Source organism: Phoxinus phoxinus (assembly GCF_949152265.1).
Source record: "Phoxinus phoxinus genome assembly, chromosome: 1".
Taxonomy (NCBI): domain Eukaryota; kingdom Metazoa; phylum Chordata; class Actinopteri; order Cypriniformes; family Leuciscidae; genus Phoxinus; species Phoxinus phoxinus.
In genome coordinates, this window is record NC_136876.1 from 5,006,574 (window position 1) to 5,022,145 (window position 15,572).

General features: G+C 42.5%; 3 protein-coding genes across 4 annotated transcripts in view; 2 read left to right on the forward strand and 1 right to left on the reverse strand.

Moving 5' to 3' along the window:
- The window catches only part of LOC306999562 (uncharacterized protein), an 825,164-nt gene that overhangs the window by 390,899 nt on the left and 418,693 nt on the right, over positions 1-15,572 (reverse strand). The window lies entirely within an intron of this gene.
- The window catches only part of LOC306999681 (uncharacterized protein), a 110,703-nt gene that overhangs the window by 61,270 nt on the left and 33,861 nt on the right, over positions 1-15,572 (forward strand). The window lies entirely within an intron of this gene.
- Positions 1-15,572, forward strand: part of LOC306999529 (uncharacterized protein) — a 56,613-nt gene that overhangs the window by 22,292 nt on the left and 18,749 nt on the right. For both annotated transcript variants that reach the window (XM_079614272.1, XM_079614271.1), the window contains one exon: positions 13,364-14,435. In XM_079614272.1, coding sequence (XP_079470398.1) covers positions 13,369-14,435 — 1,067 coding nt within the window. In that variant the 5' untranslated portion in view covers positions 13,364-13,368. The remainder of the gene's footprint in view (positions 1-13,363; positions 14,436-15,572) is intronic.

Sequence of the window (15,572 nt, forward strand, 5' to 3'; positions counted from 1 at the left end):
TCAGTAGGTTATTATTTATTGCAATATAAACACTGCAGAGTGATCAACAAGGTATCTCTTTATTTACCATTCGAAGACGGAGCAACTTTCTGCTCTTATGTTTACTCCGTGCACTGTCAAGGTCTTCATCGTATTTGTCGTGGTACCGGTCTTTGCAGCAATTATTTTACCGCAAATACTGCATCGCGCACTGTTGGCATCGAGCCTGGAGAAATGTACCCACACTTTTCCAAATCTTTAAGGTACTATGTGTGTGCTCGCGTCTCATATGAATATGTGCGCGTAGAGTTTGTGTGTGTGCTCGCGTCTCTAGTATGCGCGAGTTTGTGTGTGTGCTCGCGTCTATAAGTATGCGCGTGGAGAGTTTGTGCGTGCGCGTCTCATACGAGTTTGTGCGCGGAGAGTTCCGCGCGTCTCGTGTGTGTAGAGTTTGCGTGTATGTGCGTGAGCGACTTTGTGTGTTGTTGTGCATTTCATATGTATTTGTTTTAGCACTGACGTTGACGAGTTAACTCCTTAGGTATCGAAATCTGGAACCGAACAACATGTCATTTTTCGACACTCGATAGTATCGAGGCAATTCGGTCGGTACCTAAAAAGTATCGCACACGGTACCCAGCCCTACACGCGCACGCTTCAAAATCTACTACTAAGCAATTTAGTGATTTCTATTTAACATTGGTGCATCGTGCAAAATGTTTGTGTGTGTGTGTGTGTGTCATTCATGAAACGTAAATTTAGCTGCAGCCAATAGTGACTGCGCGACCCACCTCTCCCCAATCTGCGACCCACAAATGGGTCGCGACCCACAGTTTGAAAACCACTGTTCTAGTAGCTGTGCCGAGAGAAATCTGAACCATTCCCTTCCGAATCTCGCAGAGACGGAGAGCGTGAGCATTAGCTGTCCATGAGCTAGCAGCAGGAGCAACTTTATCACTCTCTGTGGGCTTCTGTCTTGACTTTATCGGACTTTATGCCTCCACGTCCCCCCGATTGCTTGTGAGCTTCTCTGCCGGTCTATATGGTAATTTCTCGACTTGTGCGACAGAGTCGCGTGGTTATGACGCAATCGTTAGCCTATTTTTACAAAAACTGCTTCTACGGGGCCATAACGTAAGATACAAGGTAATGGAGCCTTTTATACATTTTCGTGTTTCTTTAGAAATAAACAATGGACAAATTGAGTCTTTAAACGCCTCAGATGTAAAGTTATTCGCTGTCAAAGTGACGCCAAAATGAATGGGAGTCACTGGAATGCTAACAGCAGGTGGGGGTCCGCTAGCCAATGGCGGCGCCCAGGGATGAATCAGTTTCCGGGGGATAGATTACCCCCTTGGCAGACACGCGCGCAGTCTCTCTCGCGCGCAGACACCCTCGGTCTCTCTCGCGCACTATTGCTCGCGCACAGACACACTCGGTCTCTCTCGCGCACTATTGCTCGCGCGCAGACACCCTCGGTCTCTCTCGCGCACTATTGCTCGCGCACAGACACCCTCGGTCTCTCTCGCGCACTATTGCTCGCGCGCAGACACCCTCGGTCTCTCTCGCGCACTATTGCTCGCGCGCAGACACCCTCGGTCTCTCTCGCGCACTATTGCTCGCGCACAGACACCCTCGGTCTCTCTCGCGCACTATTGCCCGCGCACAGACACACTCGGTCTCTCTCGCGCACTATTGCTCGCGCACAGACACCCTCGGTCTCTCTCGCGCACTATTGCTCGCGCACAGACACACTCGGTCTCTCTCGCGCACTATTGCTCGCGCACAGACACCCTCGGTCTCTCTCGCACACTATTGCTCGCGCGCAGACACCCTCGGTCTCTCTCGCGCACTATTGCTCGCGCACAGACACCCTCGGTCTCTCTCGCGCACTATTGCCCGCGCACAGACACCCTCGGTCTCTCTCGCGCACTATTGCTCGCGCACAGACACCCTCGGTCTCTCTCGCGCACTATTGCTCGCGCACAGACACACTCGGTCTCTCTCGCGCACTATTGCTCGCGCACAGACACCCTCGGTCTCTCTCGCACACTATTGCTCGCGCACAGACACACTCGGTCTCTCTCACGCACTATTGCTCGCGCACAGACACACTCGGTCTCTCTCGCGCACTATTGCTCGCGCACAGACACACTCGGTCTCTCTCGCGCACTATTCCTCGCGCACAGACACACTCGGTCTCTCTCGCGCACTATTGCTCGCGCCCAGACACACTCACGGTCTCATCTCTCCCAGTTCGCTTCGCTTTTGTCCAGTCCGGCAAAACATTCTAGTTTCTACTTCTAGAAACTAAGCCGTGCGGTGCAGGGAACAACTCTGATTATTGGCTCGTCTTGGAGCCAGCGCTAGATTGGCTTTGCAAAAAAAAAAATCTTTCATATGGAGCGTTCTATGAACAGAATGACGCATTTAAAATATCGCATGATCACGTGAATTTGATCGTGGGAAGCCAAAATCGTAATCGTGATTAAAATTCGATTAATTGTGCAGCCCTACTACACGCATTTGACAAGCAGATTTTTTTTCTTATTTTTTTCTACTGTTCTTTCACTTTAGACATAACCAACTTTGTTTATGTAAACCTTGTGTGTATTTGACAGTATTAGCTAGAGATGCACCGATTTCAATTTTCTAGGCCGATTCCGATTTTCGATTTTTCATCAAGTTTGACCTGCCGATACCGATTTTAGCCGATTCCGATTTTATTTTTTCTGTTTTTTTGTCTATGTTTTCTTTAATAGAACATTTTGCATAGAATAGGCTATAGAACATTCAAACAAATAATTACTCTTGGTGTGGGAAATTCACAGTGTGTTATGAAAAAAAAAAACATTTCCTTCTTTTCACATCCAATAGCCTTGTTGTATAAATATATTTCTAACACACACAAGCACACACTTCTTTTTTTAACAAGGTCTCTTTTATTTTCAAATATAACAAACAAAAGATATACAATTCACACATGAAATAGTCAAGTCTAGTTCCTGTCCATACAAACAGACAAAACAACTCCCCAGTGCCCCCCACCCACAGATACTGGACCCCCAGCAAATTTCCATATTCAAATATGAGTCTGCAGTTTCATACATATATAATTCAAATATATATAAAGGTAATGTAAATACATAAATGTAAATAAAGGAAAAAGACAGCATCAATAAAGATAAGTAAAAAAATAATAATAATAATAATAATAAAAAATAAAAAAAAAAAAAAAAAAATATGCACACACAATTGGGTTACATAGATAAGTTAGTAGCGGCCATGCCTTCTACAAAGGAAATAAATGGCTGCCAAATTACATAGAATTTTCTAGTGGACCCTCTTACAGTATATCTAATTTTTTCTAAGTGAACATAACTCATGACCTCCCTAATCCATTGGCCATATGTTGGAGGGAGTGCGTCTTTCCATTTAAACAGGATAAGCCTCCTAGCCAACAAAGAGCAGAAGGCCATCATGCTTAGGTGGCACCCAGAAAAGGTGGCATCCACCGGAGCCACACCAAACAATGAAATCAGAGGAGATGGGTGTATTGTTCTTCCACATATACCAGAGAATGCCTCAAAGATGGACTGCCAAAAATTGTGTAGCTTAGGGCACAACCAAAACATGTGCAGCAGCGTGGCAGGAGCCTGCCTGCACCGATCACACGTAGGGTCAATACCCGTCTTAATTCTAGACAGTCTATCCTTAGTCCAATGGAGACGGTGCACTATTTTAAACTGAATCACATTGTGTCTGAGGCATATAGAGGAAGAATAGATTCGCTGTATAATTTTTTGCCATATTTCTTCTGAGATCGTTTCATCTAAGTCGGTTTCCCATTTGATTCTAAGGCTATCAAGACTATTCATGTTATGTGTATTCAGCAATGTATAGATTCTGCCTATTACTTGTTTTATGTTAACCTTACATTTTAAAATCGTTTCAAGCAGAGATTCAGAAGGGCTCGACGGGAAACAGTCAGAGTTAGAAGTCACAAAATCTCTAAGCTGTAGATACCTGAAGAAATGTGATTTATGAAGACCATATTTCTGTTGCAATTGTATAAAAGTGGCAAACCTATTTTCAATGTAGAGATCAGATAAAGTACCTATTCCATTTCTTGCCCAAACATTAAAAGCTTCATCCATTATTGATGGGACAAACATATGATTCTTTATCAATGGTGTAAGAAGTGAAAGGTCAGTGAGATTAAAGGTCCTTCTAAACTGGTTCCAGGTTTTAATTGAATGGATAACAACTGGATTAGTGGTGAAGGCTGAGATGGGCTGTTTGAAAGGTAGTTTGGAACATAATAAAGCTGCTGGGGAGCTAGATCCAATGGAAGCCCTCTCTAACACCATCCATTCCGTACTATTGACATCCGCGCAATCATTTCTCAACCAATACAGCAGTGCTCTTATATTAGCAGCCCAATGGTAATACATAAAATTTGGAAGAGCCATACCTCCCATTGTACGAGGCCTCTGTAATATATTTTTATTAATCCTGGGCTGCTTTTTATGCCATATAAAGGATGAAATCTGACTATTTAAATTGGAAAAAAAAGATTTTGTTAGATAGATAGGAAGACATTGAAATAAATATAAAAACTTAGGGAGAATATTCATCTTAATCGTATTGATCCTCCCTCCTAAGGAGAGAGGCAGAAGGTCCCAGCGCTCAAGATCTTTTTTAAGGTTACTTAAGAGGGGATGATAATTAGCCTTATAAAGATCCTTGTGGTTACGTGTGACCCATATACCTAAATATTTTATTTTTTTAGGGCTAAATTTAAAAGGGATTGACCCAAGAAATGATCTGTCTACAGAGGAGATAGGCATAAGTTCACTTTTCTGAAGGTTAACTTTATAACCGGATATACTTCCGAACTTTGTGAGTAGACTCGATAATTCAGGAAGACTTGAGAGGGGGTCCGATATGAATAATAACATGTCATCTGCGTAAAGTGACACTTTATGCTCCGAACCCGCCCGGTGTATCCCCTTGATGGTGGGGCATTGCTTCAGGGCTAATGCAAGTGGCTCAAGTGCAACGGCAAACAAAAGTGGTGAAAGAGGACATCCCTGCCTCGTTCCCCGCTTCAGCTCAAAGTTGGTTGATAAGTTATTATTGGTGCGTACCGCAGCCACTGGGAGCGTGTATAGGAGTCTGATCCAGGAAATGAATTTAGGGCCGAAATTAAATGTTTCTAAAGTCTTGAAAAGGTAGTCCCACTCCACCCTATCAAATGCTTTTTCAGCGTCGAGTGCCAACATGACCTCGATATTCCCAGGATCTGGTGGAGTGGGACAATAAAGGATATTAAAAAGACGCCTAATATTGAAAAAAGAAAAACGATTTTTTATAAATCCTGTCTGGTCAGACGAAATAATAGAGGGGATAATGTTTTCAAGTCGACGTGCCAACATTTTAGCAAGAATCTTTGCATCTGTATTCAGCAATGAAACAGGGCGGTATGAACTGCAATTAAGGGGATTTTTATCCTTTTTAAGTAATAAAGAAATGACTGCTTGACGCATGGTTGGGGGCAGGGAAATGGTGACTAAAGATTCTTCAAATACTAACAATAATAGAGGAGATAACTGGTCAGAAAACTTTTTGAAAAATTCGGTTGAGAAGCCATCTGGCCCTGGAGATTTGCCACTTTGCATGGTACCGATTGCTGACACTATCTCCTTAACTGAGAAATCCCTTTCCAGTTCAGCCGAGAGTTCTACATCTACAGAAGGCATTTTCAGGGATTTAAAAAAGTCCTCTAAGACAGCAGGGTTAGTGGGCCCATCTGAAGTATATAATAGCTGGTAGAATTTCCTGAAACAGGAATTGATTTTCTCATTGTCAGTGTATTTTTGACCACATTCATCACTAATTTCAGAAATGGTTTGATTAGCAGTTCTTTGGCGCAGCTGGTGAGCAAGTGCTCGGCCGGACTTTTCCCCATGTTCATAATGACCATGCCTTGATTTGGAAATAAGGTATTCAGCATGCCGGGTGGACAGGAGATCAAACTCTGTCTGTAATGACAAGCGTTTCTTAATTACATCTGCTGATGGGGAAAAGCTATGTAGCCTGTCTAACTCTAATATCTCATCTGCTAATTTTTTAATACGCTCAGTGTTAGCCCTTCTTTTACTTGCACCGTATGAAATAATTTGACCCCTCAAATACGCCTTTAGCGACTCCCAAACAGTAGTTGATGACATCCCTGGGGTTTGATTGATATCGAGAAACAATTTAATTTCAGACGATATGAACTTAGTAAACTCATCCTCTGACAGAAGCAGAGGGTTAAACCGCCATGAGCGATATGCAGATTGTGTATTAGGAATGTCCAATTTCATGATTAAGGGACCATGATCCGAGATGACCATAGCCCCGTAATCACATTCTTTCGTGAGATACAGAATTCTTTTATCCAGGAAAAAGTAATCAATACGGGAATATGTCTTATGCACCGGGGAAAAGAAAGAGTACGCCCTAGAGGTGGGGTTACGAAACCGCCACACATCCGCTACACCATAGGTCTTCAGGAAAAGCTGAATAGCGTAAGCTGACTTCGTCAGGGATGCCCTCTTAGAAATACTCCTATCTAAAAGAGGAGAAAGTGCACAGTTAATATCGCCGCCAAGTATAAGATGATGTGAAGTCAGGTCTGGTAAGCGAGAAAAAAAATTAGTGAAGAATGTAGAGTCATCCCAGTTCGGGGCATAAATACAGGCTAACATAACTGGGAGCGAGTATAATTTCCCTACCACAATGACATATCGCCCTGCAGAATCGGTTTGCACATGAGATGCCGTAAACTGTACATTTTTACTTATCATAATCGCTACACCCCTAGCCTTTGAGCAGAAATTGGATTGATACACCTGGCCAGCCCATCCCCTAACCAGGCGAGAACTATCACAAGAACGTATATGGGTCTCTTGTAAGAATGCAATATCTGCATTGAGCTGTTTTAGGTGTGAGAATACTTTTTTAAATTTCACAGGATGATTAAGTGATTTAACATTCCAGCTTATAAAGTTAACAGGGCAACCATCATAACCTCTTGTATTATTTATATTGGCCATATTGTGTATACAGAGAAGTAAGCACCATATATGAAACCCAAAGACACAAAAACATAAAAAACAAACATAAACAAAAATAAGATAAAAGTCTGGCAGAGCAGCCTCAGTTCGTAGATAGGTCCAGTAATTGCCCACCCCCCATCACCCACATGAACAAGGTGATCACAACAGCCCTCAGAAAAAAATCCACACATTAAGTGCTTGTGATTGGGAACTATAAAGCTAAGCCCTCGGGCTCCCGTCGAACCTCTAACAAAAAGAAAATAAGGAATAGTAAAGTGTAGAGTAATACAATTCTAGGAACAATGCACAGTAAACTTTAGTTATAATTCTTGGTAGAGAATATATTAATCATGCTAAGTATAAAAAACTATACAGCATTAACTTCCTTAAATACCATTACACCAGGTGTAATGACTCTTTACAAATAGCAAACTATCTATGGCTGACCCAATTAACCCATAATAATAATCAGGAACTGAAACAGAGTGTCTTTCATTTTTGCTCGGGATATCTATTAAGCAAAAGCAGCAAACCAATACTAGTAGTAACACTAAGCTGGACATGAAATAGTATCTTTAGCCTGTGAGCACAATTCAAGCTGGACATTATTACCAATAAGAAACTGGGACAGTATAGAAAATGTAAACATTGTGTTATGAATTTGTACCTGATGACATCTGGCACAGTAATAAAAAACACACGTTCACCATACCCGTTGGTCGCAGAGGTAACGTTATTATGTTCAGTTGAAAAGATCAGTCTCATGTACATTCTGCGGCCTCCGCTGAAGGAAGAATATTCTTCTTGACATAGGTCATAGCTTTGTCCGGGTCAGTGAACTCCCTGTCCTCCCCTCTGTACGTGACCCGAAACCGCGCTGGAAACAAAATCCCGTACCGGACACCCTGTCGGTCGCGAAGCAGCTTCCTCACCTCTGTGAATGCAGCCCGAGCTTTAGCCACAGTTGCCGTGTAGTCCGGGAAGATGGTAATTTGTTCCCCGTTGAGACGGAGCGGACCCCGAGTGCGCGCGCGTTGTAGTATCTGGACACAATCTTGATAATAATGAAGCTTAGCAACGATGGCGCGAGGTTTCCCGCCCGGTTTCTTCGGCCCTAGGCTCCGGTGCGAGCGGTCGATCAACGGCTCTTTATCCAACTGTAGCACTTCAGTTAGCAACTTTGAAACAGAGGTTGTAGTACTGGAGTCAGGTGTTTCGGGGACTCCGATGATTCTTATATTACATCTCCTCATCCGCCCTTCCATATCCTCACCCTTCGTTTTCAGTTCTGCCATTTCTGCCTTCATCTCACTCACAGTTTTTTGTAAAGTAGCCACTTCATCTGACCATGCTGATAACCCCCCCTCTACCTCCTTGATGCTACCTTTCACCTGGTCGATCTCGGACTTCAGCGCCGCGGTGTTGTTTATTATCTCCGTTTTCACCGCCTTCATCTCATTCTTGAGCATTTCGAAGTCATCAGCGAGAGCATTTTTCAGCTCTGACTTTATCACCGCCGAAATGTCCGCTTTCAGAGAGAGAAGAATCTCTGCTTTCAAGCCTTCAACGTCCATCTCTCCCGAAGCAGGTGAGGACGGGGTCACTTTAGCTGGGCTCTTGGCAGTACTCTGGTCCGAAGAGGTGTTAGGCCTTGCTTTGGAGGATCCAGTATACTTAAATTTCTTCAGCCTCGTGTCCATCAGGGCCCCGCCGTGGATTTGTTCCACTATCCGATGGAGTTTAGAAATATTTTACTGTTTCATGAGAAGGATTACACCTTACGTTTTTTGGTTAAAATAGAGGTTTAACGGGAGCTCACGTCAAACACGGCTTACTCCATTGCGGCCAAGCCACGCCCCCCCAAGCACACACTTCTGTATAAAAACAGGGAAAAATAGGTAATGGCAATAAAATAATATAAAATAACAAATAAAATAAATAGCCTTGTAGTATAAATATATTTCTAACACACACACAGGCCTATTGCAATCACTTTTACATCAATGGCAGGTTTTTCTTCGCGAACAGAAGCATTTCTGTTTTGTCCCCAGTTGCAGGTTAACAACTGTTTCACACTGCAAACGTGAGCGGCGCGTCAACGACCGCTTCACACTGCAAAAGTGAGCGGGGCGTGAACGAGCGATTCACACTGTAAACGAGAACGGCGCGTGAACGACAGTTTCACATGGCAAACGTGAGAGGCGCGTGAACGACCGTGAGTGGCGAGTCAGCGTAAATGCATCACAGCAGCTGCAGCCGCCGGAGTATTACTGGAAGCGTTTGTAGTACAGCGTCACAGCAGCTGCTACAAAAGTCTCGGCGCCGAAACCCCTGATTCAATGCTGCTCACGCGACGTTTCTGCTTGAAGCTCGCGCGCTTCTCTTTGACCGGTTTTAAAAATCGGCATTGGTCAGAGTGATCGGCCGGTCACCGATTACGGCCGATCACGTGAAAATCGGCCGATTCCGGTCACCAGCCGATCAATCGGTGCATCCCTAGTATTAGCGCAATAATACTCGAAAGATAACTTAGTCCAGTAACAGGCGCTGTTAGACGGGCTTTAGTGCATGTGGGCGTCGGGTGTTTGCGCTCAGAAAAGCGCCCGTTAGAACAGCGCATCAGCAGCGAATGACATGTTTAACCGGCAAGGATTTAAAGCACAGATAATGAACTTTTGTGAACTGCAGTGTCCCGTTCCTCTGCATTTCATGTGAATATACGTCGCGCTGTACAGTATAATGAGACGGAGGCGCCAGAACTGCAAACTGATAGAATGCACGATCCTACGATATTTCTTCAAAAGCAGATCGTGGAGACATTTTAATTGTCCACGATCAAAAATCGTAATATCGCACACCCCTAATTTCAGAGGTGTTCTGAAATAATTATACACCGATTCGTGAGTTCAGTTTTGGACAGTTTTGTTGTTTTAACCATTAAATCATTCAAATGAATCGATTCAAAGGAATCATTAAGGGATGGTCGCAAATCGGACAATGAAGTTGTATCACTCATAAATCACAATAACTGTTCAAATAAGGCTTTGGAGGGACAAAAATTTGTTTTGGCTTCCGCCAAAAAAATAAAAATGCCGAAAAAAACTTGCATACTAGAAGGCTGTGCAAATATAACCACATATCAGTGCAGCTTCAAAGGCTCTACACGACCCCAGCTGAGGAATAACAAAACATCGACCATTTTCTAACAAAAATAAACATTTATATACCACAAATGCTAAACACATTACGTAATCTGGATGAAAGGTCACGTGTGTTCTGGTTCAAGAAGTTAGGGTAGATTTTTACTTCTTCAACTTCAAAAACGCCCAACAACGTTGTTTTACCTTTTTATTGATTTGTTTTTGTAAATGGCGTTTGACTTGCACGTCATCCTATCCAGCCCTCGTTTAAAAAAAAAGCTGTGATTTTACCACTGGATTTCATAGTCATAAACGCATTGAGATGCAAGTACATTAACCACGTAGACAGAGTCCCTCACAGCCGCATGTGAGAGCGCTCTTCACAAAGCGAGCGTGAGTATTTGAAATTGAAAGCAGCTTTTGTCGATGGTTTTCATATTTTTATTTTTAATATATAAGCCAACTGCATTCCAAAATACATACGATGCCTTTATAGAGCATTTGTAAGGAAAATACCAGCGGGCGAGACCGCGCACTACTGCTAGTGAAAGCGCGAGTATTTCACAGCGCATATGTGCCATACGATCTAGTAGTGCAATGAAGCCCGCGAATGTCCAATTCGCTTAAGGGGATAGTTCACCCAAAAATGAAAATTCTGTCATCATTTACTCACCCTCAAGTTGTATCAAACCTGTATGAGTTTCTTTCTTCTGTTGAACACAAAAGAAGATATTTTGAAGAATGTTGGTGACCAGACAGTTGCTGGACCCCATTGACTTCCATAGTATCTTTTTTTCCTACTATGTCAGTCAATGAGGTCCATCAACTGTCTGGTCACCAACATTCTTCAAAATATCTTCTTTTGTGTTCAACAGAAGAAAGAAACTCATACAGGTTTGATACAACTTGAGGGTGAGTAAATGATGACAGAATTTTCATTTTTGGGTGAACTATCCCTTTAAACTTTTCCGAACTGTATGAAAGACTATTTTTCGGAAGGTTCGAATTTGTGTGTGTGACACAGAGGAATTAGAAGCAAGCAGAATACGGTTGTTTATAAAGCACACGCAGCGTCATCACGTATCTGTGTTTAAAACTAAGCTCAGACTCGATTCTGAAATTATCTGAATCGTTGAAGAGATTCTATAACACAATCACATAAATTAAACAAACTGTTCTTTCCTGTAGCCTATGCCAGGCCTATATGCGTAGCGTGCCAAGCTGATGCTTCATCTGCAGTGCAGACTGCTTTACGATCGCGTGTCACGTGACCAGAGTGTAATCGCAGCTTTTGCGATTACAAAATCGCGTTTCATCATATCGCGATATTATTGCAAATGCAATTAATCGTTCAGCCCTATTGATGAGCCAGCCAATCTGGACAGAGAAGCCTCCTCGTGAGAAGTGCTCATGGACATCTGGGTGGTCAACAGGCAATTGCTTCATCGTGGCATAGTAGTAGGGCAGGAGGCGGGCGTAGTAGAGCTTGTCATAAGCGAAGCACCAGGGAATCATTTCTCGGATGCATGCAAGATGCAGCATCCAGTTGCCTTCTCTGCAAGCGTGAATCAGTCCAAGCATGATCTCTGTTATGTCAATGTAGGACATCCAGAAGGATGAAAGGTTATGCTGGTTTCGCAGAGATTCCAGGTAGACTTGGAACAGGTGCATGGTGCGGGCGCATAATAACGTTATATGAACGTTCCGAAAACATTATTTTAATAACGTTTTGTTAAAATCGTCCATACATTTTACGCTTTTCCAATCGTTGACAGTGTAGAGTTGACAATACATGTTATTTTTCTTTTCTTTTATATTTTGTACATCTCAAAACAATGTTCAATTCAAAGATATCAACTTTATTATGCCTATTAATATGTACAATATATTTTAGTTTGCTTGGGATTAATATTAGATCACTGTTATGACAGTATTGGACGTTTGTGTATTTTTCAAAAATAATTCTAATACATAAAAGTAGGAAAATGACTAATTCTAAAAAAAGTATAAAAAGCTGGGCCTGTGGAAAGGTTATCATATTACAATTAACTTATATTAACCCCATAAACAATTTAGTATAGGTATGGTTTTGCCCACCCAGATGGTACCAATATCTGGTCTGGGCCATGGACTAAAACAAAAAGATAGGACGCTTCAAGCTTCAGGAGGGGATTAAAGCCAAAACCACAAACAGACGTGTAAGCTACCTGGGAGTGAGGGAGTCTAATTAACCTATCAAACAAAATGAAACGCCTACCTCCAACGTAAACTTCTAAATGTTGCAGAGCTAAGAGAAGAGCTAAGCTTTCCTTCTCTGTGGTGCTGTAATTCTGCTGGCACTTGAAGAGTTTTCTGGAGAAGTAACATACCGGGTGGTCCACTCCAGATGCATCTTCCTGCAGTAGAACTGCTCCTACCCCAGAACTGCACTGGCCTCTATTTGCAGTTTAAAAGGCAGGTTGAAGTTTGGCGCAGCAAGCACAGGGGCATTACACATAATGTCTCTTGCAGCAGAAAAAGCATTAGCTCACTCCGCACTCCATATAAACTTCCTCTACAGACTCAGAAGGTTAGTTAATGGAGAGACAACAATTCTTACAAAATCCTCTGTTGTAGCCAACCATTCCCAAACATCTTTGCAACTCTCATTCGTTCAAGGGAACTGGAAACTCTAGAATGGCCGAAACCTTAGCTTCCACTGGGCGAACCTGTCCATGACCGACCTTTTTACCCTAGTAAATCACAACGGCTTTTGAAAAATAACATTTCGCTAGGTTCAAAGTAAAAAAAGCGTCAGCCAAACGACAGAAAACTTCAGTAAGCGTGTCTAGATGGTTTTTCCATGTATCTGAGAAAATTACGACATCATCTAGGTATGCTTCGCAGTGTGATACACCTAATTGCTACTGGGAAGTAACACTACAGAAACATAGGATTTGTGGCTATAATGTTTTAAAAATAATAACTGGAAGATCAATGTACCTCATTCAGGGATGTATAATAAAAACAATTTAAAGGGTCAAAAAGTTCGTAATATTTTACATCACTGCTCACTTTTATGTCATTTCACTTCATATTTCTCTTCATTATTATTTTGATGTACTTAAATTGAAATGTAATTTTTTTCTTTCATTTCAGACCTGATGGAAGAGAGCGAGGAGAGTGAAGAACTGACTGAAGTGGAGGAGGAACATCATGTCAAACCTGGAAAAAATCGCTCAAAGACCAAAAAGAAATTTTTAAAGAAAAGAGACAAGAAATCTTTCTCATGCACTCAGTGTGGAACGAGTTTCACAACCAAAGGAAGTCTTGAGCGTCACGTTAGGATCCACACTGGAGAAAAGCCCTTTGAATGTGATCAGTGCGGGAAGAGCTTCACATACAAAGAAAGTCTTGAGTTGCACATGAGAGTTCATTCTGGAGAAAAGCCGTACGCATGTGATCAGTGTGAAAATAGTTTCTCAAGCAAAGCAAACCTTAAGAGGCACATGAGAGTTCACACTGGAGAGAAGCGTTTCACATGTGATCAGTGCGGGAAGAGCTTCTCGCAAAAAACATATCTTATGGGGCACATCAATATCCACACTGGAGAGAAGCCGTTCACGTGTGATCAGTGTGGGATGAGTTTCAGTCAATCAGCATATCTTAAAGGACACATGAGGGTCCACACCGGAGAGAAGCTGTTTATGTGTAAACGGTGTGGAAAGAGTTTCTCACACAAATATAGTCTTGTACTTCACAATAGAGTTCATACTGGAGAGAAGCCGTTCTCATGTGATCAATGCGGCAAAACATTTATTAGGGCATTAGAGCTGAAGAAACACCTGACAGTTCATACGAAGGAGAAGCCGCATTCATGTTCTGTGTGTGGAAAGAGTTTTTCACTGCGGCAATATTTAAAAATACATCAGAAAACTCACACTGGTGTGAGAGAGCACATGTGCTTTGAGTGTGGGAAGACTTTTACTACAGCAAACTGTTTAAAAGTGCACCAGATTGTTCACACTGGAGAAAAACCTTACAAGTGTTCACACTGCGACAAGAGATTCAGTCAGTCTGCAAATCTGAAAGCACATGAGAGGATCCACAGCAGAGAGAAGCCACACGCGTGTGATCAGTGCGGGACGAGTTTCTATTTTAAAAGTCACCTTAAGCTACATCTGAAGATCCATGCAGTGGAGAAACCACATAAACGCAGTCTGAGATCACGGTAAGTAGTTCATATTTATGTGCTGAGCAACCAAGTCTCTTCTAAGGTAGTTTCCTAACAGCCACGATGAGGAACAGGACATTTTCACACTAACACAAATGTTCGGTACAAAATTCAGTCCAATTTTCACATGAAATTTGTCTGTTCAGAACAATGCAAAAAAAAATGGCAGTAAATGCACATTCAATCTCTGACAGTAGGTGGCGCTCATGGAAAAGCGGAAACAACAGCGCTGCGCAACTTTGTTTTCTGACACCCATTAGTCATGCCTGCTACAGACGGTACAATTCTAGACCAGCAATGTTTTGGTGCTACTTAAGAACCACTTTTCCTGGTTCAGAGCTGGTTCTTTGGGGGTCGAAAGACAAATAACTGATTTGAAACTAGGCTCTGGCTCTGAACCAGCACTCAAACTGCCTTGGTGGAAAAGGGGTATCACTGTATGACGTAGCACCACGGTTTAGGAGCCACGACCATGCTTAGGTTTTTACGCATACGCAAAGGTCGGCGTACAGTGTGCAATGACACAATTTTAATCTCTAGAATAGTACGCGCTCTGGCCGATTTAACCTTGCCATACACTTTGAATTTGTTTTGCAGTAATCAGTTGTTGACCCATCCGGTTCGCCTACAAGATCTACCCTTTTCAGATGTTTCTAAATTTGCTAAGAAAAATTATGGACCAAGCGTTGAGTACTCCCTTGATGTATGGGAAAAAGTTGAGAAAATATGGGAGGCCCCTTCTTATACACAAAAGTAACACCATTGTGGCATAATACTTGTCTGCGTACTGGTAATAAACCTTTTGTCTTTAAAGCCTGGTCTGAGTCTGGTATTCATACCTTGAATGACATTTTCTGTAAAAAAAGGCATCAAATCGTTTCAAGAATTAAGCTCAGAGTTTTCTTTACCTGGATTTTCTTTTTCTTTTTTTTGTATTTAAGACTGAGATCAGCGCTGAAACATAGGTTTTCAGCGCTGACCACAAATGGCGCTTTTCCACTGCGTGGTACGGTTCGACTCGGCGCGGAACGGTTCGGCTCGCTTCGCTTTTCCACTGAAGTTAGTACCGCTTCAAAGTGGGTGGGACTGATCGTTAATAGTTGCCGCCTCTACTGGCTCGGTAGTCACTTTTTA